Below are 26,764 nucleotides of genomic sequence, written 5' to 3'. Positions count from 1 at the left end.
GAATTTGCCTCTCTGCTGGTCCTTTGTGGGCATTCCTTTGTCTTGCATTTTCTAGAACGACCACCACCTTCTCTTACCTGGGCTGTCTGAGTTAAAATCTTCTAGCTTTTCTGATAAAAGGTGCTGTACTGGTAAATAGTATAGCAGTAATGATTTCTTCTCTGGACAAGCCAGTGTGTTTTCTCATAGTTCACTTTCCAGACCTCTTCTTTCTTGCAGAGTGGAGCCCTTTGTTAGGGTTAGAATTTCCCATAAACCTGCTCAATAATTTGTTTTTTGTTTGGCTTCTTTGAAATACTACACAAAGCAGTCCCTGTAAAAAAAAAAAAAAAAGAAAGCAAGGAAGAAAGAAAAAGGTAACACTGTCCCAATGGCTCAGACTGGAGCCTGAGACATAGGCTCAGAGTTGCTCTTTTGAGGCAGAGCCAGGTAGGTAATTTTACCTCTGCGGGCTCCTTTACAAGGTGCGCAATTCAGGGGGATTGCCTTTTGGAGCAACCTTGGCCCCAGGGACTCCAGTACTTCTTTCTAGTGAAAGGTGGGAGACTTTTGGGACATTCAGGGTCATAAAGGAAACCAGGGCAGATCGTGGGTGGACTGTGGGCTGCAGAAGAGTCCTGGGGGAGAGAATGGGTCTCACGGACTGTCCCCTCCCAGCCGCCAGCACCAGTGGAGATCAGCACTTGGCCCCAGGACAGAGACCAGACTGAGCCGCCAAGTTTAGCAGGAAGCAGGGAACCAAGGAAAGGCGTGATTGCGAAGGCACCTGCAAAGGCTCTGAGTCAAAGGCTGTCAGTCTTCTCAGCTCAGGCTGCTCTGCACTCTAGTGGCCCAGCCCTTTCCCCCAGGGCCAGGGCAGGGAGTTGCTGAATGCTGGCTTACCTGGGGAAAAACCAGAGCCTCACTTTGGCCCCTTCCGGTAATTGACACGACAGGGAACCAGGGAGGAGGAGGGGATAGTTACCTTCCATAAATGGTCCCACCCCTGGGCAAGGTGGATCACTCCTGCAGGTAGGAACCAGGGAGTGTGCACCTGCCACCCGTCAAACTCAGCCAAACTGCAAGAGCCGAGGGCGGAGTGAACCATGGATAGATTGAAGTGCCCCAGCTTCTTCAAGTGCAGGAGGAAAGAGGTAGGGGTTGGGGAGCTGCGGGAGGTGTGGTGGGCGCCAGGAAGGGAACATTTAAGTGGGCTAAAGTTTCACTTTGGGCTTTTGGCGTCTGTTCTTCATTCTCTACAACTCTGCTCGCCTGTCCTGATCTGGGTCTGAGGTGTTCTCGGAGGAAAGAGGGGAAAGAAACGAGCTCTTATTCTCTAGTTAGAGGATTTGGGGGGCACCTCGTCTGTCCCGGGTGGGACCACAACTTTCAGTTCTTTGCCCTTCTCTAAGTAGTGCCTAACCTTCAGGCTATGCTAGAGAGAGACGGGATGAGGAAATGTCTTCATCAGACATAAATTAACAATCTGTGCCCCAGAGCAGGTTTGGGAGAAAAATCCACACGCCCCCTCCTCAAATAGACAGAGTGCTCCTGCACCTGGTGGGGCAGGAAACTTAATCTGGCCCTGCATGTTATTCCATGGCTTTCAGAAAAGCAGGAATTTTCTTCCAAGATAGGGAAATGAATAACAATTACTTTCATGCCCCAACCCCCAAATGGTCAGTCATATAGGAAGAAGACTGCAATTTTAGCTTTCAGTAGTTGTACCCTAGCCATCTTCTCGATGATCTGCTCCAATCTCAAAAGTGCCGATTTGATCTAATTTATCAAGTCTTTTGTAGTTGGAACCTGCCTTGTCCTCCCTCCTTAAGAATTGGACTGGCAGACAGAAGGTTGGCAGTTCAACCCACTAGTTGCTCTGGAGGGAGAAATATGAGGCGGTCTGCACCAGTACACAACTCTGTGGGCAGTTCTTCTCTGTCCTATGGGGTTGGGGTTGGAACCAACTCAGTGGCAGTGGGTAGTGCTCTATCATGTACCTTTCAGGACTTGGTGTAACATGTAACCTGGTCACCAAAATATGTATGATCTCAGCTAAAGTTTTACCTATAGAAAAATTTAAATATTAAATGGGTAAAAGATTTAAAGTAAAAATAGCCATCAGCAATTAACTTTCAAGCTTTTGAAAACATCCCCCTGGGGTAAAGTTTTCAGATTCCCTCTTGGCTCCTCTCCAATCCCCTTCTCTCCTCCATTCACTCCCCTCCCCCTCCTGTTATTCTATGGACTTGTTAGATTTTGATTTATGGAACACGTAATGGTAGAACTTCAATTGCTGGTGTTTTCGCTCCCCAGAAAGTCACAGCCTCATCTGAGAATTTCCATGTTGGTGACAATGATGAGAACCAGGAGCGTGGTAACTGGTCCAAAAAATCGGATTATCTTCTATCCATGGTTGGATATGCTGTGGGATTGGGAAATGTGTGGAGATTCCCTTTTCTGACTTACAACAATGGCGGAGGTATTTTTCCCCCCTTAAATTCTTTCCCTTATAGTGCTCAATTGTCTCTGAGGGTATTTTAAGAGCTGAGGAAAGGCATGTGTTCTTTTGGGTTTATGACAGGATGGTAAGATAAGGAAAGAGAGGAAGCAAGTAGATCCTGTTCAGAAGCCATTTGAACTCATAGAGTCTTAGATATAAACTTGATAAAGATTTACATTTAGCATTTGCAAGCTTCTGGTTTGGGATCTGATGTAACTTTTAACTATGATTGACTATTCTTAAATTATCTATTCCTATAATAATCTGCTCTTGCCTAATGTGTGCCTTGCTAAATTTATAGCAGAATCAAAGAAGGCAGGGGAATCTAGTAATTTTAAGAAACTCTCAACTAAATTGTTTATTTAAATAGAATAAGGAATTGTGTTTGGAAGTTTAAGTGAGGAAGGAGTTGATTAAAAAGTAGCTAAAGGTTTTGTATTTTTAAGTTGCATTATTCAGTCACATGGATTTCAAATTGGATTGAATCTTGTAAAATGCAGTTGAGTTTAGTTCAAAGCTAGCTGTTCTTATTTCTACAATCTTATTTATACATTGTAGCTAGTTTAAGGTGGACTCAATTATATCAAGGAGAAGAAACAATTCCAATGTGACATATGAAGGGAAACATATGAATTGCACAGTCCTCTAGTAATGTTGAAGCAACTTTTCATTTACACCATATTTCATTTACTTATAATTACAGGGTCTATTAGAATGTAGTGATGACATGCCCTTATATTTCATAACTGTGTACCAGTGAAACTGTGTCACTATAATTATTTTCTTTGGTACAAGAGGAATTTTTGTGGTGATGTTTTAATCATATATTCCTATGCAATTGGGTACATGAAAATATTCACATTGGCCTGCTGAGATTTAAGAAAGGGACCCCGTTAATCAAAGACTGTAAGTTTGGCAGCATAAATTCCCTTACATGTAGGCATTGTGGCTGGAGCCTTGCTTGGTCCATCCTTGGTTTGGTTTATCTTTTAGCTAGAAAGTGAGTCAGGAGTCACGGTCCTTTGGGGGTGCACTTTCTACGGCTTAGTGTGGGAAGGTAAAGTAGTAGGATTGTTTTCCATGTGGACATTCCTGATGACTTCACATTATAAGTACACCCAGCCATCACCATAATTCTCAGGCACGATATTAAATTCATCTTTAACAGAGACTTTTAAAACGGAGACAACACAAAATACAAGTAATATTATTTATATATTTTTGGTGTTACCTCTTAAAGGCCACATCATGCAGGTATTGAATGTCCCAAGGTCTCGCAGTTGCTTCTTTATCTTTTGCTCAAGGGTGGGAGAGATGTACGAAAAACAAATTTGTCAAATGAATATAGTGGCCAGTTAAAAGTATGGCCAAGTTAAAAGTATGGCCAAGTTGGAGAAACTGCTGCTAATATCTGGGAACCTTTTTATATGGAGATGCTTTTTAACAGCAATAAAACAAATTGTATACTACCTTGGGGTTTAGGTCAACAGTATTACAATTTCTGTCTATTATGCTATATCAACAATTGATCAATTGTGGTTGTTCATGAGAATACAAAGTAGCAGATGAAAACATAGTTACAACAATGAAGGGAGTGTTGAACCTTTTTTTCTAAAGTACCTGTCCATTCTGTGCGGTTAAAAGTTTGCCTTTTGCTGTATTTAAAGTCAGATAATTTGTGGTTGTTTTTCTTCAGACTTGTCATTGGCAGGACTTAAGCTTTTGTTAGTCATACCAATGATGGTATGTACATTGCATCATCTGTACAAACATATTTGTCCCTATTACCTAGTGAATTGCAGGGTTAATATTAACATATTGCCACTTAAGCATGACTATGCAACAGGTACTGTATTGTCTTATTTTTAGTAGAACATAGTTTGAGGGTTAGGGGGACAGGTAATTCTGAGGTAGGATGGTCGAGTACCCTAGTATGAAAAATGTTGTTGTTGGGTGCCATCTGGTTAATTCCATCTCCTGGTGACTCCTGGTGATGAAATAGACCTGCTCCTTCTTTCACTTGCCTGTGATCTTTACAAAAGGAGTCCTGGTGGCGCTGTGGTTAAGCACTTGGCTGTTCATTAAAAATTTAATGTTTGGAACCCACCTAGTTTCTCTGCAGAAGAAAAAAGATGCGTCAGTCTGCTTCTGTAAAGATTACATTACAGCCTTTGAAACTCTATGAGGCAGTCTTACTGTGTCATGTGAAGTCACTATGACTCAGAGTCAACTTGATGACAATAGGTTTGGCTTTTTTTTTAAAAAACTCTTACAGAAGCAGATTTTCAAACCTCCTTTGATCCTCCAAAGACCTGCACGCTGGATTAGAAAGGCAAACTTTTGGTTAGCCACTGAGTGCACATGAGGAAAAATGCAACATGGATAAATGCAATTTGTATACCTTTTCTTGATTGACTCCCATAATTTCTTATTAAATAATTTGCCAAGACTTCTAGAGTATTAAATCAATAACTACAATATTCTGTACCCACTTCGACATACAGATTTACCTAGTACTAGAAAATAATTTTCTGTCCCCAAGGGAGGCAGAAACAAAGAATAACCTTTTTAAGAAGGGTTTGTTTGGTTTTTCTTAAAGAGAGCCTTGATCATTGAAATGCGGGAGAATGAGTCCCTCTGAAACAGTTAAATGCGAATATCAAAACCCAAACTCACTGTCATTGAGTCCATTCTGATTTATAGAGCCCTGCTGGTGGAGTGGTTTAGCCTTGGGCTGCTAACCACAAGGGCAGCAGTTCAAAACTACTAGCTGCTCCATGGGACAAGATGAGGTTATCTACTCTTTGTAAGATTTCCAGTTCCAGAAACCCCACGGGGCAGTTCTACTCTATCCTAGAGTGTTGTTACGTGAATATGAATAGATCTTAAAAAATTCAGATTTTCTTAACAAAACCAATACATTTATTAGCATTAAATGAAAGCTCTGGTAATCATTTGTTGAATAACAAATTTAATGACTCCACTGTGAACCACACTTTGCATTTGTACCCAAATGTGTTAAAAATATGTATTTTTTAAAAAACGGAGGAGGAAAATTAGCATTGAGTATATCCTCTATGCTAGCCATTTGTCAATTGTTTTATATAGTCATGTAATTGAACCTTCTCACAAACTGATGACTTGGTATTGCTCTTCCTTTAGAAGTTAAGTAAACTGCCTCAAGTCTGAAAGCTGAGAAATCCAAGGTTTATAGAGTCAGCTATTTTATTTCGATCTTCTAACCCAAGGTAATTGAGTAGACTCTAACTCTTTACAAGAGCTGCAAGATTTGAACTGCTGACCTTGTGCAAAGCAGTCTAATACCGAACCCAGGGCACCATCACCAGGACTCTCCTTTATGACAGCCAGTAGTAAATTTGAGACCAAAATAGTCTGACTCCCCTGCATCAGAATGGTTGTAAAAGTTTTTTGCTGGTTGTCAAAGTGCCACTAAGACTTTTGAGATACAATTGTGCCCTTTTCTTTTCTAGGCGCCTTCTTGATTCCCTACACGATTATGCTGGCATTGGCTGGGTTGCCTTTGTTCTTCTTAGAGTGTTCTCTGGGCCAGTTTGCTAGCTTAGGCCCAGTTTCTGTTTGGAGAATCCTTCCATTATTTCAAGGTTGGTATTGGAATGTTTCCCTCATCATCCATTTCTCATCGGTCCATTTGTACTTGCCTAGTTGGACAGTATTTTTTCTTCATTCCTCCAGTTGATTCCACTTATGGAAAGAAATAGCACTGCTGTTGCTTTCCTCTATCGTTTGTCAAGCTAGAATTTAAATTCAAACATTTACATTTATAGATGAGTACCTAGGGTTGCAAATATGGTTTTTTTTTTTGGGGGGGGGAGAAGTTAAGAATGTCATTATTTTATTGTAGTCTTTCAAATCCCCATGGCTGACAGGCCTGGTGTGCATCAATTCCACAGCTCTGACTTTTTTTTCAAATTCTTGGGCACTTTTTGCCTACGATGTTTGCAGATCTTTTGCAATGCCTCATTCAGAAAAGTTGAAGGGCAGGTCACTGTGGTTTCCCAAATGGACATTAAAAACATAATTTTAAAGCCTGGACTGTGATTAAAAATCAAACTACATTGATGTCTTAAGATTAGATATCAATTTAGTATGTACTAGCTGCTGACAACCATTTGTAAAGACCTCAACGAGACATCAAACATAATCTCAAAGTGAGATGAATATAATAGTGTGTGGCGGAATACTGGAGAAGCTACCTCAACAGCAAGTCTCTGGCTCAGGACTCATATTCAGTATTTTAAACTGCATTTTCAAACTACACACTTAAAGAATCTGTGAATTTCAAATTCTGATTACAACTGATTTATTGGTTCAGCTTGACATGCGCTTGTAAAAATATTGCACACGATCCTTTTGAAGCACTAATCCAGATGCTTCACTTTCTGCCCATCAGAATGTTGGCTTACCGTCTTGTGCATTAAGTAATAGCGCATGAACTCTAAGTTTTTCCATAATAATGCCCACTGCAACAAGAATTTTCAGATAAAATACGAAATCACAGTGAGACATGGTTTTCCTTTATCTTGGTCCTCTCCCCTTTACCTTAAAACCTTTTTATAATCAGCTGATAAACTGTCCTGCAGAGGCAATCACCAAAATAATTTTAAATGTGGGGAAGTAAACTGTTCAGAAAATACCGCTTTCCCTCAGAAAGTTATCTAATACAGTCTATTCCAAAGATTTTGTTGAATTCATGTAACTTTTTAAGATTCACAATGGAAAAATGTGGGATTATATTTTATTCTTTTACATTTTACCTTTTAAAAACCATTTTCATTATTCTCTATTTCCAGGTGTGGGAATTACAATGGTCTTGATATCCATTTTTGTGACCATTTATTACAATGTTATAATTGCCTATAGTCTTTACTACATGTTCGCTTCTTTTCGAAGTCAACTACCATGGGCTACTTGTGGTTCCTGGTCAGATGAAAACTGCAGCAGATCGCCTATAGGTAAAAAAAAAAAGATTTTAAAAACCAATGTTGCATAATCTGAATCATACTTTCATAATTGCGAAATACATTTAAAGTGTTAAATTAATCAATTTAGGTGCACTTTTCAGTGTGTCACAAATCACCAAGGATGGCAGAATCAAGCATGCATAACCTGAAATTTTATTAATGTAGCCAGCAAGGTTAAGTGATATCTTCAAGGACTTGTAGGTCCAAGGAAGATACAAGAGAGAGAAAAATGAGAAATTAATTGAGAAAAGTGCTATCTATAATTAGTAGTAGTATGTGTAAGGACACAGAACGTGTTTCTATATCTTATGTCTTTGGAGCAGGACTATTGTAGACCATTACCACTGTGATTACCTGCACACATTTGAGAAGCAATTTATAAAGATTTATCCTATCTCAGAAATCTGAAGATGTCCTGTCACCTATATGTTACATAATTCCATATACATAAAGGTAGAATACTAAATACTATCTAAATCAATTGTTAGGCTATAGCTGTTGCTACTATAAACATAATTACAGTTTAAAAGAATAGATATTTTTATACTCACCCCCAATTTAGTAGTAGAGAAGATATATTGAACATACCTGGCATTTTCCATTTGTAAGATTTATTTCACGTTAGGCTGCCAACCATTAGGTTACCAGTGCGAAACCATGAGCCACTCAGAGGAAAAAGTTACAGTCTCAGATCCCAATAGGGGAAGTTTCTACCCTATTCTGTAGGGTGGCTATGAGTCAGAATCGACTTGATTGCAGTGAGTTTGGGATTTGGGGCTTGGTTTTCGCCAAGGAAGAATATAGATAGTGATTTAAATATTTCATCATAGATTTGTTTGGAGAAGCACTCTTCTAAAACTAAATATGTGTATCTGTGTCTGTGTATTTTAAAATCATTTTTAGTAACTCACTGTAATGTGAGCACCACTGATGGGCTCATCCACGTCAATAAAAGTTGGCTAGACATCAACAATGCTACTTGCCTCAATGGCAGCGAAGTTTATGGGCCAGGGCAGCTTCCCAGTGAACAATATTGGAAGTAAGTGTATTAGATGATCTATTTCTTTTTTTAACATTTTATTAGGGGCTCATACAATTCTTATCACAATCCATACATATACATACATCAATTGTATAAAGCACATCCATACATTCCCCGCCCCAATCATTCTCAAAGCATTCGCTCTCCACTTAAGCCCTTGATGATCTATTTCTTAAGCAGATGTTATGAACACATTTTTATAAAGAGCAATAAAATATTGATCAGCCCCTTTCTTAACTCACAAAGAAATTACCGAGGTTCTGGGTAGACTAATTCTAATTTACTTAATTAGAATGCTTACCAACCCTTGGTGAGTTTGGTGAGCAGTTGTTGACTTAATTTCCACTCACAATGACCTCTGTAACAGAGGAGAAGGATATCCCATATCCCATATAGTTTTATGGGCTGTGAATTGTATGGGAGCACATCACCACATATTTTCCCCCATGGAGTAACGCGTGGGCTAGACCTTTTAGTCCTCAGATGAGTGCTTTACAAACATTGTGCCACCAGACTTCCTGCAAAATTAGAGCATTGTCAACAAATTGTCATTTATGACGTCTTTATTAAATAGACCAAAGACTGTCAAAATGATTTCCTTAGTAATTACTCGCTGTAAGTTGGGGCTCTACTTTAAAGAAAAAATATTCAAAGTTTAGACTCTAACAAACATGCATAGCATATAACTGGTATATAGTTGAAATTTTAGATTGTAACAAAAGTGGTTAATAGGCAGACGATAAGTATTGGGGACAAAACTACAAATAACGCTATGATTTCCCAATATCTGATTGGTTTAAAATGACACTATATGGTAAGAATATATATTTTGGCTGATGTTTAATTTTATTAACTTAAATTTATCTGTCTTTACTCGGCTTACCCTGTGTTATTGTTGTTGGTTTCCATAGAGTGCATTATGTCTTATCATGGCTCATGTCCTGATCTATCTTTTACAGTGAGATAAAAACTTTCTTTCTCCTGCTAAAGATAGTTCTTCCTCATTCATATGTTAATGTCCACTGTGGCCTTTTAAAGGTTTGGATCTTGAAATGTTCCCAAATATCCAGTTCAGAATCAAGAGCCTACACAGTGAAAACGGTGGGATTATACAGACAGATTTTGGGGGAAAGATATAAATAATTGACTGGTGTGGATTGTGTGATATCTAAAATAGAATGACTATCCAAAAGTATTTTAAATAAATTCAAATATGCTCTCCTTCATTTTAACTTGAGGGATAAAAACAATGCAATGAGAAAAATGAAGCATGGGTGTTTGAAATATTAAAACAAACAAACAAAAACCAAACCCATTGCTGTAGAAATGTTTTGTTTGGGGGTTTGGAAATTTGAATGGTGCAGTTGATGAAGTTCAGACACTGGCTATTTAGTGAACTATTTTTTGCCTCTACACAAAATAGTTAAATTAAAAAGCTCACCGGATTTTTATTAATAAATTAATAAGTTGTGAACCTCAATTAAATGCCCTCCCATATGATGCACATAAAATATTCAACATATTTTTTTAACATAAGTGATTTTGTGCTCATGAAAGAACTTACCTGTTTTCAGTAAAGTGGCACTCCAACGGTCAAGTGGATTGGACGAGACTGGAGTAGTCGTGTGGTATTTAGCCCTTTGCCTTCTCCTGGCTTGGCTTATAGTTGGAGCAGCACTCTTTAAAGGAATCAAGTCTTCTGGCAAGGTAATTTGGAAAAATCATTAGATAACAATGGTGCTACTTTCCAATTCATTGTACTTCAATTCTAAGCACTGTCATATGCATATTTTTTCCTTAATGGGGAGAACTGTACGTGTGAAAATTTTTCCATTGACAAGCTAGCTCTTATGTGTATATGTAGGGTGATTGCTAATATACAAGCCAAGTAAAACAAACAAAACAAAACCAGTACTGAAGTCACTCAGAACTTGGACCCTGGTAGCTGACAAGGCATTTTGAGACGTACTTTTCAAGTTTTCTGTCTCTCTATATAAAATAAGCACCTTGAATCCAATTATACATTGGCAATGTATGCAAGTCAAGATTTTTGATATAAATGGGTACTAATGTCAGGACTCCCCTACTCGGAAAGAGAACAACTGGAGCATGTTGTCAGTCCCTAATGAAAGCTGGCCAATGACTTAGAACCTTTCTCTGGCAGAACAGGGATTTTTTTCTGCTCCTGCTCTTAAAAAAATTTTTTTTTAATTTCCAAGAGCGTGAGTCGATTTTCTCTGAGAGCACTTGCTGTTTACCTAGAGAAGGGAATGCTTATGTGTTTGAAAGTACTAGATGGAATTTCTTTAAAAGGGGAGGGCAGGATATTATTTTTTGTCTTCCCAGTACATTCTTTGGCATGTTCCATTCCTGGTGAAATGTAATGAGACCTGCTGTTAGATTCAGAAAATTCTGTGAACATCACAAGCCCAGTGGAAACTTTCCAAAGTAATTTGTCAATTACACTTAAAAACAAAGCAAAACTTGGTTCCTTTAGCCTTTAATATTGAAAGAATCAACGACAGGCCATTTCCACGGGCAACTAATCTTATTGGTCACTGGCTGGCTTATTTTAAATGCTATCAAACAGAGGACATCTATGGATCAAAGAACCCGTCCACAGTCACGAAAGATCATGTTCAAAGGCAGTCTTCTCAACGAGGACAATGCCTTATCTAGGACAAAAACTGTGCTATCCGACTCAAGAATAACTTGGGATAACAGCAGCAACTGTCCAGTGGGCACTTTAAAGAGCCTACATGGGATGTGAGCATATCCTTGGGGGTTGCACATATATTGATGATTGCAGGCTGTAAAATAGGTTTTATTTTTCATGCATCGATGCAGTAACTTACAGATAGGCGAATTGGTCTCCTCAAATCTCAGTAAGGATATATTTAGGAAAGTACCCCATTTGGATTCCAGGATAGCACTGTTGATAAAGTGTTTATTACAACATGAGCCTGGAGAATATGACTTCATACATCAGGTCGTTTGGGCAATGGATCCTTGAGAGTGGTGGAGCAGAAAGAGAAATGTATGCAAACTCTGGCATTGGTGTCCTCAGACTTATTAATAATCATTGCTTTGAATGCATCAGTCTCCACTGGCTACCATCTGTATTTGTGGAGAATATCTTTTAAAAGCGACATATTGACTGGCTGTTTTTCTTGGCAGGTGGTATATTTTACAGCACTTTTCCCTTATGTCGTCCTTTTCATCCTGTTAATACGAGGGGCGACTCTGGAGGGTTCAATGAAAGGCATTTCATATTACATCGGATCCCAGTCAAATTTCACAAAACTTACCGAAGCTGAGGTAAGAAACTGCTTTCGGGTTTAAAAATATGAGGAGAAGAATCTAAAAATCAAATAGCAAATATCCTTGCATGCATATAAGAGTGCCTTAGTAATACGAAGTATGCAATTCATTTTATGGGTAGTTTTGTCACAAAGGAGTTAATTTAGCTCTTTGGCGTGGCACTGCAGCTTTCTTACTGGACGTGTGATAATCATTTCATCAACAGCTTTGGAAACTGTCAGTTTATTCATGTAACTGGTTCAATTTGACCAAAAGTAGTTTAGGTTTATTATCATGAAAATGTGTTTTTCATACATAAATACCTCCAAATTGAATATGAATTTGCTGTGATTTACTGGATACAAATAATAGTAGCTTTAAAGATTACTTGATCGTTTACTGGTATTTTTAAACTGTCTTTACTATCCCAAAAGTAAGATAAAAGTTAGCCTAATGGATTAAGAAGTTAAAACACAAATTTGGCATGGATAAAGAATTCCATAAACAAACCTATTACTTGTAGTGGAAACATAAATATGCTCCAGGAATATGAATTGGGTAGCTTTCTTGTAATTTTATCCTATCTCCAAATGATGGTTCTATGTATTATGCGTGCATACAATCTTACAATTTTCACTGCAAAAAACATTAGTAATACTTTATCGGAAAAAAATACTTTATTGGTATAGTCTTAGAACCATTTCACTTAGTAGTAACATCGTTTTTCTTGGCTCTTACTGAGACTCTGGTCAGCTAAAATCCCATATTCATGTTGAAATCAAGAAACACTATTCATATCAGTTACCATCCAAGTAGTGGTATTCAAAATAGAAATTTGTTTTACCATACTATGGTATTGTATGTAGAATCAATGTTAATTTTCAATCATTGCTCTTTGATTTTCCAAATACTTGTAAGTCAGGCAATTCATTATTTGTTGTAAAAAAATTCTGGTAAGCAATGACAAATTGATCAGATTATAATTATGCCAATTGTGAAAACTGAAATTGCACTCTCTTTGATTACCTATTGTTCTTTGTTACCTGATTTCCACTGGATGAACCAAAAAATTCTAAAGCATTTTAAAATCATGAGACTATTATTCTGGCCCCGACACTAACATAATTTGATGTGTCTAGAGGTACCCTAATTTATTTCTTCATTTAGTCTAGGCTTCTTTTTTCTCAAGCATTGTTGGTTCCTCTCTTTTCTGTGGTGAATAAGAAGCAAATAAAATGGAAGCTGTGATTTATCACCTTCTTTCAGTTAGACTATAAAATGAAGTAAAGCATATTAGTGTACTTAGGAAATTGTAAGCTCTCTAAATATGGACTAATACACATTTATTTCAAGTATTCCTATGATATAGTAGTACTATAGTTGCAACTTTCCTAAAAAACAAAGTCATCTTTTTTTAAAACCTCATATCTGAGTACAGTTGAAAAAACACTTTGTAATGGCCTTTAAGCAGCTTTTAAGGAACCATGGTGGCACAGTGGATAGGGACCTGGCTGTTACCTGAACAGGTTGGCCATTTGAACCTACTTGCTTCTCTGCGGGAGGCAGATGTTTCAGTGGGCTTCCCTAAATATTTCCCGCCCACGTGATTCTCTGAGGCGGGTCTCTTCAGTTCTGTTCCAGCCTGTATGGTCTCCAGGAGCCACACTTGACTCAAGGCAGTGGACTTGGTTTTAGGTTTGATAAGTGGCTCTTAAAAACCTAAGATCACCTTCCTTAGAACTGTCCGGACACTTTTACAGTGGTCTGTGCTTCTGTCTGTGTGATCATCAGAACAAATCAGAGTTACAATGAAACTCTTTGTGAATTGTGCATGTTCATCAACTTTCCTTTCTGCAACACACACAGGATTGTGTTATCCCTCCTTCTGAGTGTTACTTACCAATGAGCATTTTTGTTTTTTTTCTTTTTCATTACTCACCATCAATATTCTAAGCATTGGATCTATCCTATATATTTGCCCCCTTTGATATCTGAACTCTCTTGAAACCCTAGACAAATAGAAAACCATACAAGTTTATAGATGAAGGAAGCTTCAGAGATTATTATCATTTTTCTTACATTTTATTAGGGGCTCATACAACTCTTATCACAATCCATACATATACATATATCAATTGTATAAAGCACATCCGTACATTCTTTGCCCTGGAGATTATTTTAACAACACCTTAATTTTACAGTGAAGCAACAGAGGTGGGGCAGGGAATAACCAATGTGGCCAAGTTTGCATAACAAATTATTGCAATTTGAATTAAGATTTCCTAACCCCTAGTTTAATAATCTTGTATATACTTCAACTATGTTTGGAATTTCTCCTCACTTTTATTTGGAACCTAGTTACACACCATGGTATGCAATAGAGTAGTCAACAGCATTCTTACACAGACAGCCCTGCCACACCCACTTTTAGTTTCCCATGGTTAACATATGCATATATATATTACCTTCTTAAGGAGTCTCACAGGCCAACATAAGCATAAAATTCCACTCTTACTATGAACAACTGCCTATTTTGCTTTATACCATGGTTTCGTTATATTTGAGTCAAACAACATTGATTGTTCATCCAATCTACTACACATTGCCTTCTTGCAATTATAAAAATAATTCAATAATAATCTAATATCCAACAATAATTAAGAAAGTTAACAAATATATGGAACTTGATATGTGGCAGAGGTCACAGTAGAGATCAGTGGGAAAAAGTCAACTCAATAAGTGGTCCTTGGACAATTGATATTCCTCTTAGGAAAAAAATTAAATGAGCTTTCTACATTTTACTGTGTACATTATCAATTTCAAGTGAACTAGAACCTTAACAATATAAAATAAAACTTGAAATTTATTAAAGGAAAACAAATATAGGATTGTCATAAGAGGATAATTCTATATTTGTATTCTCCCATCATGAAATACATGATTTCATTCCAATTCTAATATAGAAACAACGTTGCTAGGGGAAAATGTAATGTTGCTAAATATCCAGATTATAGCTGGGTATTACCTTTTGAGTAAGAGAACTCACGGACAATGGATAAAAGCAAAGATAAATATAGTAATATTAAGAACAGAAACAAAACTGTTAATCAAAGGCCAATGTAAGAAAGCAAAAAAAACCCCCTACAAAGTAGGAGAAAACAATCTTCAAGTTCTATAATAGGCAAACCAGTGGTATTCAAATTGTTTAAAGATTTTCTAAAAATCAACTAAAAAAACTCATAAGAAAACTGGGAAAGAGTATCACCAAGATTTTCACAGGAGAAAGAAAAACACACATGAAAAGATGGTAAACCTTACAAAACAATTACGGCAACCAAAAACGAAAACTCGTTTCACAGCTACTAAATTGTACTACATTAAAAATTCTAAGTTTTGGTGAGGATTTGGAGTAATGGGAACTCTTATGTTCAGTTCGCAGACGTATAAAGTGGGAGAACGGTTTAGTATAGAAAGAGGAAGGTTATCCTGGACCATACCTATGTTAGAACAGACATCCTCAAGGATGTTCATAGATAGATGATGATAGCAAAATGTTGTAAATAACCTAAATGTCCCTTAACAGAATAAAGGATAAATTATGATGCCTACCCACTGGTATAGTACACTAGTGAAAAAATGAAAATAAGCTACATACAATTTAATTGAACCATACAAATTTGTCTATAGCAGTTCATTTTTAAACATTAAATCATTGGACTGGGGACTTGTACAACTCATCACAATCCCCACATACATCCATTGTGTCAAGCACTTTTGTACATTTGTTTCAGTTCATTTTTGACTTACAAAAGTGGAAATCTCCTATCATTCTTCCTGATGATAATGGACAATCTTGACACACAATACTGAATGAAATAGACCAGTGTGATACGTTTACATGCACCGAGATACCATCTCTATACGGTTAAAATCGTGGAAAGTCTAAAGCTATACTCTATGTTTATGTGGTAAAAAATATAAAGAAAATCTCCAAACCCAACCCAACTGCCATTGAGTCTCGGCTGACTCACAGAGACCCTACAGGACAGGGTAAGAACTGCCATCGTGAGTTTTTGAGACTCGTAACTCTACAAAAAATAGAAAGCCTACTGTACTCCTGCGAAGGTGCTGGTGGCTTTGAACTGCTGACCTTGCAGTTATCAACCCAATTGTAACCAAGATGACACCAGGACGCCAAAGAAAACCAAGACATCATAAACTAAAGCGCAGCTCACAGTTACCACTAGAGAGTGGGAAAGGGATTTGATTAGGAAAGGCAATGTTCTATTTAAGCTGGGTAGTGGCTATTCATTTCATTATGATTTACAATGCATTTACATAATTGGACACAGTTGATACAAATGAAAACTTAGGATTGTATATGGTAAATGATAAAATTATGTTTTTCTTATAGGTTTGGAAAGATGCTGCCACTCAAATATTTTACTCCCTTTCCGTGGCATGGGGGGGCTTAGTTGCTCTGTCGTCTTACAATAAGTTCAATAACAACTGCTTCTCTGATGCTATTGTCGTCTGCTTGACAAACTGCCTCACGAGTGTGTTTGCTGGATTTGCTATTTTTTCTATATTGGGACATATGGCTCATATATCTGGGCAGGAAGTCTCACAAGTTGTAAAGCAAGGTATGTAAGTAGCACTGTTGTGCTGTTAGTTCAGCATAGCTCACTTTACAAACTAATATAATGAATAGAAATTGACACGAACTGCTCAGGATGTAGAGGTCTGCCTTTCCTTTCTCTTTCCATATTAATATAATGTGGTTGTTGTAGTGTGCAGTACTTCTTGTATGATCTGGGAAAACAAAATTATACTAGGGAGCAACAGCTTAAGAAGACATGACTTCTTTCTATTCTTTTTAGAGTTTGTTTAGTCCTTTGCATGAACCCATTGTTACACTATTATAAATATCAGGCATCATGCTAAACACTATATTCCCATAATCATATTAATATTTATGTACATATATGCATAACACACCTATATTAATTTTCTCTATATAAAATTATATTTATGTACAATACAGTTGCCATCTTGAGTCTTAATATTTAAGGCATGTTAATACCACATAGACGGATATCCAAGTGTCTTTGACAGTACAGAGATGTATCTGTCCAGCTTTAAAAGAGTCTGATGAAATTCCTAACTTTAAAGACATTAGCTATGGATAATTATCTTGCTAAGAATTTTTAAGGTGTCAAAAAACCTAGCTCTTTTAAGTAAAATTCTTTATTAAATTTTTGCTTATAGAAAATATCATTTAATAGGAACGCTGAAGAATGCTAATGCAATGTCAGACTTTAAAAGGGGCCCTGGAGATTCTTAAGTATCTAGGTACTCATTTGCAGAGGAATAAATTTTAAAATGAACAGAAATGCTATATGCCTTGTAGAAAAGTGAAAAAATTGTGATAGAGCCTCTATCTGAAGCTAAATCTACTGAATCCCAGAGTAGTTTGACTGGGAAGTTGGAAAATCTTTTATCATACTTAAAAGTAAAGATCAGATAAAGTATCTCTATGTAAAATAGAAACTGATTCTTTACATATAATTTTGGAGGTATCTATATACTGATTAATATGGCACTGCAAGTAACGATTCTGGTATATAGTTGAGAAAGTTGAAGGATAAAATGCTAGTTTTATAAGTGAAATCTTTTCATAAATTGTAGGCAAAGATAAGGTGACCTGATTTAGGTTTGTGGAGTTTAAAACACTTCTTATTCCTTCATATTAGTCCTAAAAATACATAAAATTAAAGTAGTTTTTTAAAAAAACCCATCAGAATAGCTCAAATTTCTTATGAAAAAAAATGTAATATATAAAAAGTTTGTTTTACAAGCATAATTCATATGATGATATATGTACATTATAACATTGTTGTACCACCAAACCAAATGTCCCTCCCCAAAGTACATCTTGGATTAAGTCACCAAAATGAAAGGCAAATTTTCTAATTTCTTATTTTGAAATTATATAAATAAACAGGTTTCTTGATAACCAATTTAAATACATTCCCATACATTTTTCTTAGGTTTTGATTTGGCATTCGTTGCCTATCCAGAAGCTCTATCCCAACTCCCAGGTGGCCCGTTTTGGTCCATATTATTTTTCTTCATGCTTCTCACTTTGGGTCTCGACTCTCAGTTTGCTTCCATTGGTAAGTAATATTTCTGGTATTAAAATGTCCCTCCTCTATGTATGGATTGTGATAAAAGTTGTATGAGCCCCTAATAAAATGTTTAAAAAAAGAAAGAGAAAAAAAAATGTCCCTCCTGTAGTTTACTCATATTTCTTCTTATTTGAAAACATACGTAATTTTCTTACTTCTATTGCTCCTTCTGGATTTCGTGATGAGCTGCCAGCTGCAGGGTCAGCACTTCAACCCACTAGCCACTCAGGGAGAAAGTGGACGCTGTCTGCTCCCACAGAGATTTACAGCCTTGAACCTCCGGAGCAGTTCTGTCCTGAACCTGGTCAAAGGCAGTGGGTTGCATCTTGGGTTTGTTGCCCCCTCTAGCGGTTACTCCCAAAAGGATCACTTGAAAGAGTTACAATTCACTTAAAAAATCATTTTATTGGGGGCTCTTCCAGCTCTTATCACCATCCAGACATATATCCATTTTGCCAAACACATCTATACATATTTTGTCCTCATCTTTTTCAAAACATTTTCTTTCTACTTGAGCCCCTGGCATCAGCTCCTCATTTTACCCCCTCTGTCCCCCACCCTCTCTCCCTCATGAACCCTTGATAATTTACATATATTTTTTTCATGTCTTACACCGATAGTTCAAATTTTAAATGCAAAAAATCCTAAGTACCTATGTACATGATATTCTAAAGGAACAATCAATGTTTTATCATATTTGCTAAAAACTTTTATTAGAAAAATAAACATTTAAAGATGAAATTTTATGTCTTCTATGTTTCTTTTCCTACTACAATGAACATTTATTCATTCCTAGGGCAACTGTCTCAAAGGATTGTGTATAGTATTCAGTTCATGTTTGTATAACATTTCTTATGTATCCATAAATAACATTTTTATAATTTCACATGAATGTGACGTAGCATAGCACACATATTCTGACAGCTTGTTTCTTATGTATGGGTTATGGATTGATGTTGGTACACATACGTATGTACCTATATAAATCTAGTTTACTACCCTATTAGTTCTCATCATAATAGGCGTTTGGATTACTTCCAACTTGTTTTTAGTATGCACACTATTGGAATGGCTAACCTGGGATGTGGCTGTGTGCACGTACAGAGATTTTCCCCAGGGCAAACCCAAAGCCCACGGCCATCAGGTTGATTGCGACTCACAGAAGCCCAAAATAGGGTCTCTGAGGCTGGAGAACGACTGGTGGATTTGATGCTAGAAATTCTGAAGCAATCTTCATGTGACTCTCTAATACAATACATTTTAATATTTCTCTCAGTGCACAAGATACAATTCCAGCGTCCTCTAGTTTCAAAGGCATTTTACATCTCAAATATATTTTGTAATCCTTTCTCTTTTACACCCTTCTACTCTTAGCCATTTCCTTATTTCATGAACACATTCATTTCTGAAAGATTGAGGGAGGTCCTTTCTATCTCCATACCACTCATTCAAAGATTGGTTTTTCTTAGAAGTCCTATTAGCAATTTTCCCCTTACTTTCAACTCCCTTTTCAACAACTTCAGCCCGTGGGAACTTGTTACCCTACAGTTGCTACCAACATAGAACCTTCTACAACAGACCTCCCCCCCATAAGCAAATGAATACACTCCCCCCCAAAAAAACGGATTTTGACTTTCATCAGAAGCAGCAAATGATGACTGCTAAGAAGCATTCTATTGATTTTTAAATTCAAGGAGCAGGATCCAATATGTTTTCACAAAATGTATTTGTAAATTTCACGAGCAGATTTTTGAACCGCAACTAACCTTATTGTCAAATGCGTTGACCTGTTCCATGGCTTCCCTCCCCCTCCCTTCTGAAGAAACCATCACAACGACGATTCAAGATTTATTTCCGAAGCTGATGAAGAAAATGAGGATTCCCGTCACTTTGGGTTGCTGCTTGGTTCTGTTTCTCCTTGGTCTCGTCTGTGTAACTCAGGTACGTGGCAGAAGGGTTTCATAGACACAATATAAGTTGGAAGATAATTATAATGTAAATGAGGAAATCAATGTTCAAAATGTTTCAGTGAGCCCAAGTGTGACTTGGAACAAGGTTTCTCCCAGATATCGCACCCCCCCACCATGATAACACAATTTTAATAGAAATACAGTTCACGGAGGAGGAGGGGGCCAGGCCCAATTACAGTAAGATTATGGACTTTAAACGTATGTCTTCTTTTGGCACTTAATACCAAAATATAAACACTACATATCATTTTGCTGTTTTTTCCTTTCTGGCTCTGTGTAGAAAGAAAGACAGTTATGAAAAGTTTTTAAATCCATTAAAGGCACATTTTTTCTGGATGAAAACATTCTTTTTCATATTTTAGCAGAGGTGAAATTAAAAAGCATGTCGTAAAATAAAATTAATAGATTAAATGATGACTATTTAATCAATCATAAAAACGATAAAATATATAATTCGTAGTAATTTTCTTTTTTAGGCTGGAATTTACTGGGTCAATCTGATTGATCACTTCTGTGCTGGATGGGGTATTTTGATCGCAGCTATACTGGAAATAGTAGGAATCATCTGGATTTATGGTAACTAGTAATTACAAAATTATTTTCAATATTTGTTAAAGTAGTTTCTGCATGTCCATTTTCATTATTATAGCGGTACAAGAGGACTGAGCAAAATATACTATGATGAAAATACATTTACCATGCATGACTTGTCTTTTTAAGGGAGAAGAAAAAAGAGTTAATTTGGGGTCATAATTATTATTGAAGGAAAATATGAACACAATCTGAAATGAATTATTTGATATTATTTTCTTTAGGAGGGAACAGATTCATTGAAGATATAGAAATGATGATTGGAGCAAAGAGGTGGATATTCTGGCTGTGGTGGAGAGCTTGTTGGTTTGTCATTACTCCTGTCCTTTTGATTGTAAGTATTCAAAAAACCAACTCATTGCTATCAAGTCAATTGCAACTCCGAGCGGCACTACAGGGCAGGGTACAACTGGCCCTGCAGGTTTCTTAGATCGTACTGTTTATGGCAGCAGACAGTGCCATCTTCCTCCCCGGGAGAGGCAGCCCAAAGCCACCAGGGCTACAACCTTGAGTACTAGATATCATATTAATTTGTTGCAAAAATGCACATTTCTAAGGTAAGCTTGAAGAAAATTCACATTAGAGTAGGGCAAAGAAAAAAATACTTACCCAACATACACTTCAATAAAATACTTGCCTAATAACATCAGATTGAGAATGAAATGTACTCTATCAGATTTATCTGAAATGATTTTCAACTTTTTTCCGCACTATTTCTATGGCAAGCATTTCTTAACTGCCTATGTTACAGGAGGAAGCCTGGTAGATATTTATACATTAGGCTTCAACAAGGTCCGTAGTTCTAATACACCAGCTGATCTGTGGGAGAAAGATGTGGCTTTCTCTTCCCCCATAAACATCTACAGTCTTGGAAACCCACAGAGAACAATTCTAGCCCATCATATAGGGTCATTAAGTCAGATTTGACTTGATGGCAGTGAAGATTTTTTAAAATTAAATTGCCTTTGCTATATTATGTTTTACAAGTCGTGACATGTTTAAACAATTTGAGAAAATAAAGAGACCTTTAAAAGGATAAATAAAAATAAGTCATTCGTTTAAACATTCTCTATGCATTATAATAGTAAGCCATTTGCCACAGATAGGAACTGGAAAGACAGGGACTCCAGGACAGATGAACCCCTTAGGACCAGTAGTGAGAGTGGTGATACCAGGAGGGTGGAGGGAAGGTGGGGTAGAAAGGGGGAACTGATTATAAGGTCTACATATAACCTCCTCCCTGGAGGAAGGATAGTGGAGAAGTAGGTGAGGGAGACATAGGACAGTGTAAGATACGACAAAATAATAATAATTTATAAATTATCAAGGGCTCAGCGGGGAGGAGGAGGGAGGAGAAACAATGAGGAGCTGATACCAAGCGCTCAAGTAGATAGCAGGTGTTTTGAGAATGATGATGGCAATATATGTACAAATGTGCTGGACACAAATGATGTATGTACGCATTGTAAAAAGAGTGGTATGAGCCCCTAATAAAATTATTTAAACAATAGTAAGCCATCTGCAATGTTCTTTTTAAAAGTATTATTAGCATATGATTCAAATACCATACAATTCAATAGTTCAATCAAAAAGGGTTATACAATCATCACCACAATCCATTTCAGACATCTCTCTTGTACTCATTGTTAACAGTGCCGCACTGCCTCCCAACCTGCAATGTCCTTAGTATCTCCGCCAAGCACAGAACATATAAAGATGTCTAAGACCCAGACCCTTCCTTCAAGGAATTCACGTTCTAAATATACAAAGAACATTCATTTTAATGCATACATTTCCCCTCTTTATGGGAGGCATTTACTATCTGAAATAACTAGAAAGAAACGCATGTTTGTCAACAGAGGCGATGGTTTATGTTCATGAATTCAAGAGTGGATATTATTTAGAAAATGAGGAGTTGAGAAGTATGTCTTACTAGAAAGGCATGACCTACAGACAGGACATCTTTATATAATAGTTCTGGATCATACATGGCTGAGTGCCAACAATAAACACTCTATGGGTGGGAAAATCACTAGACTAGAGATCATGGTGAAACATAGTGAAAAAGATGCATGGCTTCAGAGCGGACATATTTGTTTTTGTTTTTTATCCCTTCGTGCTCATATTCTTGATAAATGACTACGGACTGTTTAGTTTCAAAAGTACTACCGAATAGATAGTTTTACTCATTTGAAAAACTGTAATCTTAATAATAATCCCCGTATCAACTTTGAAGAACTGACTAGCTTTTACCAGCAAATTTCCATTTCCTCTGTAAAGTTTGATACCTCAACTTACTTTAAAATGCACAAGGCTCATTGATTTTGTATAAAGTCATGTATATTAGACTTCCCTATCCTCAATCTATTCTCTTATTGTTATATACAATTATTCTAAGATGCATTAAAATTATTGGCATTACATTAGTTTAGTGGCATTAGTCCATTGAATTCTGAAACTAACCTTGAGTATCTATTTTATGTTTAATTTTATACATCTGTTTCATGAAGTTCCCTATGTTCTATTGATTTCTCAGTAATTTCAATAAAACAGACATATTAAATTCAGTGAATCTGCTAGGACATTTTTGGTATTGTTTTCATTTACAGCTTTTTGCATCACTTTAATGCCTTGTAGGACTTACAAAATGCTTTTGTTTTCAAATTGGCTTTAAAGTCTGGAAAGCTTACATTTTTACTGGTAAACCAAATCGATATCGAGCTTTTTTGTTTTGTTTTCAAGAAGAAGTTGGAAGTAAAGAATGTTTTAATAAACATAGACCAATAGTATGTATAAATACATATGTTCTCAGCATGGGGTAAAAGGTGCTCTGAAGAGTGAAACAAGCAAGGAGGGATTCATGACCACTAATATATACCTTCTATTCACATATTTAATTAATTGATATGCTGGCTAGAATTCAGGATAGAATTAGAACCATGTTATAATAAATTAGCATGTAAATGCCTAATTTGAAATTTTAACTATTATTACACTCTCAATCTGATATAACAGTCATGTATTTTCTAGTAATGTATGTTGGACAAGTGCTTTTATCATTTATAAGTAGATTGTGGTCCTAATTTTGAAAGCATTTATTAAAAATTAAAATACAAATTATTTAATGTGGTCTCATCATTATTATTGTCATCTAATTAGTTACCTGCATACCTTCCTTACTTGAATGCAGCTTTATTTTAATTATTGATAACTTATTTCTAATGAATGGAGTCAAGTATTTAAACATTAATGCGATAGAGTTACATATTTAGCTCTGCTTTCTCATTGTTCTCCTTTTGTAGGCAATTTTTATTTGGTCAGTGGTGACATTTCATGGACCTACTTATGGCTCCATCAATTATCCTGATTGGGGAATTGCTGTAGGCTGGAGTATGATTATTTTCTGCATTATTTGGATTCCAATCATGGCTACCATAAAAATAGTTCAAGCTGAAGGAAACATTTTTCAAGTAAGCATGTGAAAATAAAATTAGATCAAAATTTAATTATTTCAAGTACTTTAAGATTATGTCAAATACTTATGATCACAATGATTACATTGCTTACATGGTGGCAAAATTATGAGCATAAACTTTATCACCATGTCCTCTAAATTACGTCTATATCCAACACAATCATTTGTTATTATTTAAACAATGTTGCATGTCTTATGTATAGACCATAGGTTCCCAAACTTATTTGACCTGCCCTCCCTTTTCATAAAATGCAAAAACCCACTGCCTGACTCTGGCAATTAAGCATGTATGTAGTATAGCCCATAATCTAGGACACAGTGTAGGTATCTGCTTTGCAGCATACCTGGATCATTCTATCACCTCACAAGGGGCATTATTTCCCACTTTGGGAAACACTGAACAGATACACACTGGTTTAGACTGCACGCAACCCTGACTCTTAGGCGAGGTGGGAAAGGTCTGAAAATACAGTGAGGGTGTGGGGAGTGAAGTTGCTGGGCTCACATGTCTTCGTTAGAAATAATTTACCTACTCAGATATTTTGGTTTAGTATTTAGGTAAATCTATTCACAGTGTATGAAGGGGATTGGCTCCAGGGCGTTGTTGCCCGCCCCTTAATCTTCTGCATCTACCCAACCCACACATGCCAGTCACACAATTCATAGTATTAGCATATAACCTATCCTTATATTTGTTTACTCTAAATCGGCTTCAGAATACTTCCACTATCTAATAAATGTAAATTCTATGCAAATAACATATCCACCCCACCCCACTCTCATATTTTAGATTTGTATCTGTGGATGTGACACCTGCAAAAAGGGAGGGCCAACTGCAATCTGTATCTTAGACGTTACTGTATTATTAACAATTTAGATTATCACTTCACTTTTTCGTGCTTCCTATTCATTTTTCTTAAGATGTACTTTACCTTTAAAATAAAAGTACAGTTTAATCCTTGTTTATACATTGTCACATTTAAATTCAAAATCAAACATTTTTGTTTCTGCCTTTCAGCGTATTGCAAGCTGCTGCAGACCAGCTTCTAACTGGGGTCCATACTTGGAGCGCCATCGTGGAGAGAGATATAAAAGCATGGTAGATCCTAAAAAAGAAATCGACCATGAAATACCCACTGTTAGTGGCAGTAGGCAACCAGAATGAAAGATTATACAATACATGGTTATGTAATGCGAGTTTTTGAGTAGAGGAAAAATTTATTTATTTGTATGCTAACTGTTCAGGAGAATGTATATATTATGTTCATAATAATGTGATAGACTTTTTCTCCATTTAAGCAGGAATATAATATCAAAATGTGAATCTATTCATGGTTAAAATGTGTTTATTATAACTCTTTATAGATGATCGGCCTGCATCATATACACATAAATACACACAGCTGTCTCTATTTCACAATCGTATGTTTATAAGTATTACTAAAAAGTTTTACTAAGACGTTGAAGATTATTTTGCGCAGGTTACTTAGAAGCAAGCTATGTAAGCGTGCTTCAAAAAGCTCATGGAATTAAAGGTAATGGAAAATCCCCATGATTTTTTGAGGCTCCTTCATAGTATATTTACATAGTGTCTCTTTATTATATTTTTCTATAATGTGCAATAACTTCGAGATATTATTTTCTTATATGTTCTTAAGGCACTGACTTTTTCCATCCCAAAGCTGGGGGAAAAGTAAATCAGTACATTTGAAAGAAATGTTACAATAAGAAACCCTATACATTTGTGAAAATACTCCATAGAATATGAAAACTGTAAATTAATACTTTTGATCCAAAAGTTTTAAAGTGTCATGAATTTTGTTACTGCTCACTTTTTCTATATGACTTTAGTGGTTATGTTCTTTACTACAAAGAGTGAACTAAGAAAATTGAGTCAAAACCCAAACCAAACCAAACCTACCACTACTGAGTGGAGTCCAACACATTACGTGACCATAGAGGACAGAGTGGGAGAGTTTTGGGGGTTTTTTGTATTGAAAGTTAAGTCAGTCAAAGTGACAAATCTAGAAAATAGAATCTGTAGTCATTGAATACGTCTTTCCCCATATATCCTCCCCCTGTAGGTTATGTTTGAGAGAGAAAAAAATAGGACTGACCTACTTTCACTGTATTTAAAAAAGATGGGTAGATTTTTATGCTCTTTAAAATACAGGTTTTACTAAAAATTGAACCTGGAAGAAAATTCCAATTGGGAAATAGCTCTAGTCAAGTAAATGATTATTGTTGTTTATTACTAATAGGACTTGTAGAGTGAGTTATCTTTTAAAATAAGTTACTACTCACATGTGATAACTTATTTACATACTTAAACTATGATGAATAAATCAATATCAAGAATGTCAGAAGCCAGATTAGGAAGTCCTAATTCTTTTATCAAAGAAAAGAGAAAATATTATATCATCAATCAATTTACTGACTATATGTCACTGACAGTTTAGGCTTATGAACACTACATAAGGAACTTTAAAAATTCTTATTCACCTAGACTTGAAGGAACATATGATACTGAGATTATATATAGAATTTTCTGTATATATTCATACATTTATTTTTTTCTGGGGAGTCTGTAATTTTTGTCAGAATATCACAGGTACTGTGCATCCTAAAATGATTAAGAAGTACATGTTTGGCTGCTGAAATTTTATCGTTGGTAAATGAGAGACAATAAAAAGGAATTGTTTTACACCTTGCT

The 26,764-nt window shown here is 36.3% G+C and overlaps 1 protein-coding gene across 1 annotated transcript; it reads left to right on the top strand.

The window, feature by feature from the left end:
* Nucleotides 1-1,085: 1,085 nt before the first annotated feature.
* On the top strand, nucleotides 1,086-25,216 carry SLC6A14 (solute carrier family 6 member 14). Its single transcript, XM_075539175.1, has 14 exons — nucleotides 1,086-1,133; nucleotides 2,296-2,461; nucleotides 5,974-6,105; nucleotides 7,315-7,476; nucleotides 8,389-8,524; nucleotides 10,102-10,234; nucleotides 11,705-11,845; nucleotides 16,242-16,470; nucleotides 17,878-18,003; nucleotides 19,838-19,956; nucleotides 20,462-20,561; nucleotides 20,801-20,910; nucleotides 23,879-24,046; nucleotides 25,070-25,216. Exons 1-14 carry the CDS (start codon nucleotides 1,086-1,088, stop codon nucleotides 25,214-25,216), a joined length of 1,917 nt encoding a protein of 638 aa, XP_075395290.1.
* Nucleotides 25,217-26,764: the final 1,548 nt, after the last annotated feature.

Source organism: Tenrec ecaudatus, chromosome X (assembly GCF_050624435.1).
Source record: "Tenrec ecaudatus isolate mTenEca1 chromosome X, mTenEca1.hap1, whole genome shotgun sequence".
Classification (NCBI taxonomy): Eukaryota; Metazoa; Chordata; class Mammalia; order Afrosoricida; family Tenrecidae; genus Tenrec; species Tenrec ecaudatus.
This window is presented reverse-complemented; position numbering and strand designations above follow the sequence as displayed.

What these genes read in the sequence shown, in the direction of transcription:
- SLC6A14 (XM_075539175.1), top strand. Translation starts at nt 1,086, where the DNA reads ATGGATAGATTGAAGTGCCCCAGCTTCTTCAAGTGCAGGAGGAAAGAG. An exon ending in TCAAGTGCAGGAGGAAAGAG is followed by an intron (nt 1,134 to 2,295) that starts GTAGGGGTTGGG and finishes TTCGCTCCCCAG; the next exon opens with AAAGTCACAGCCTCATCTGA. An exon ending in CCCAGTGAACAATATTGGAA is followed by an intron (nt 8,525 to 10,101) that starts GTAAGTGTATTA and finishes ACCTGTTTTCAG; the next exon opens with TAAAGTGGCACTCCAACGGT.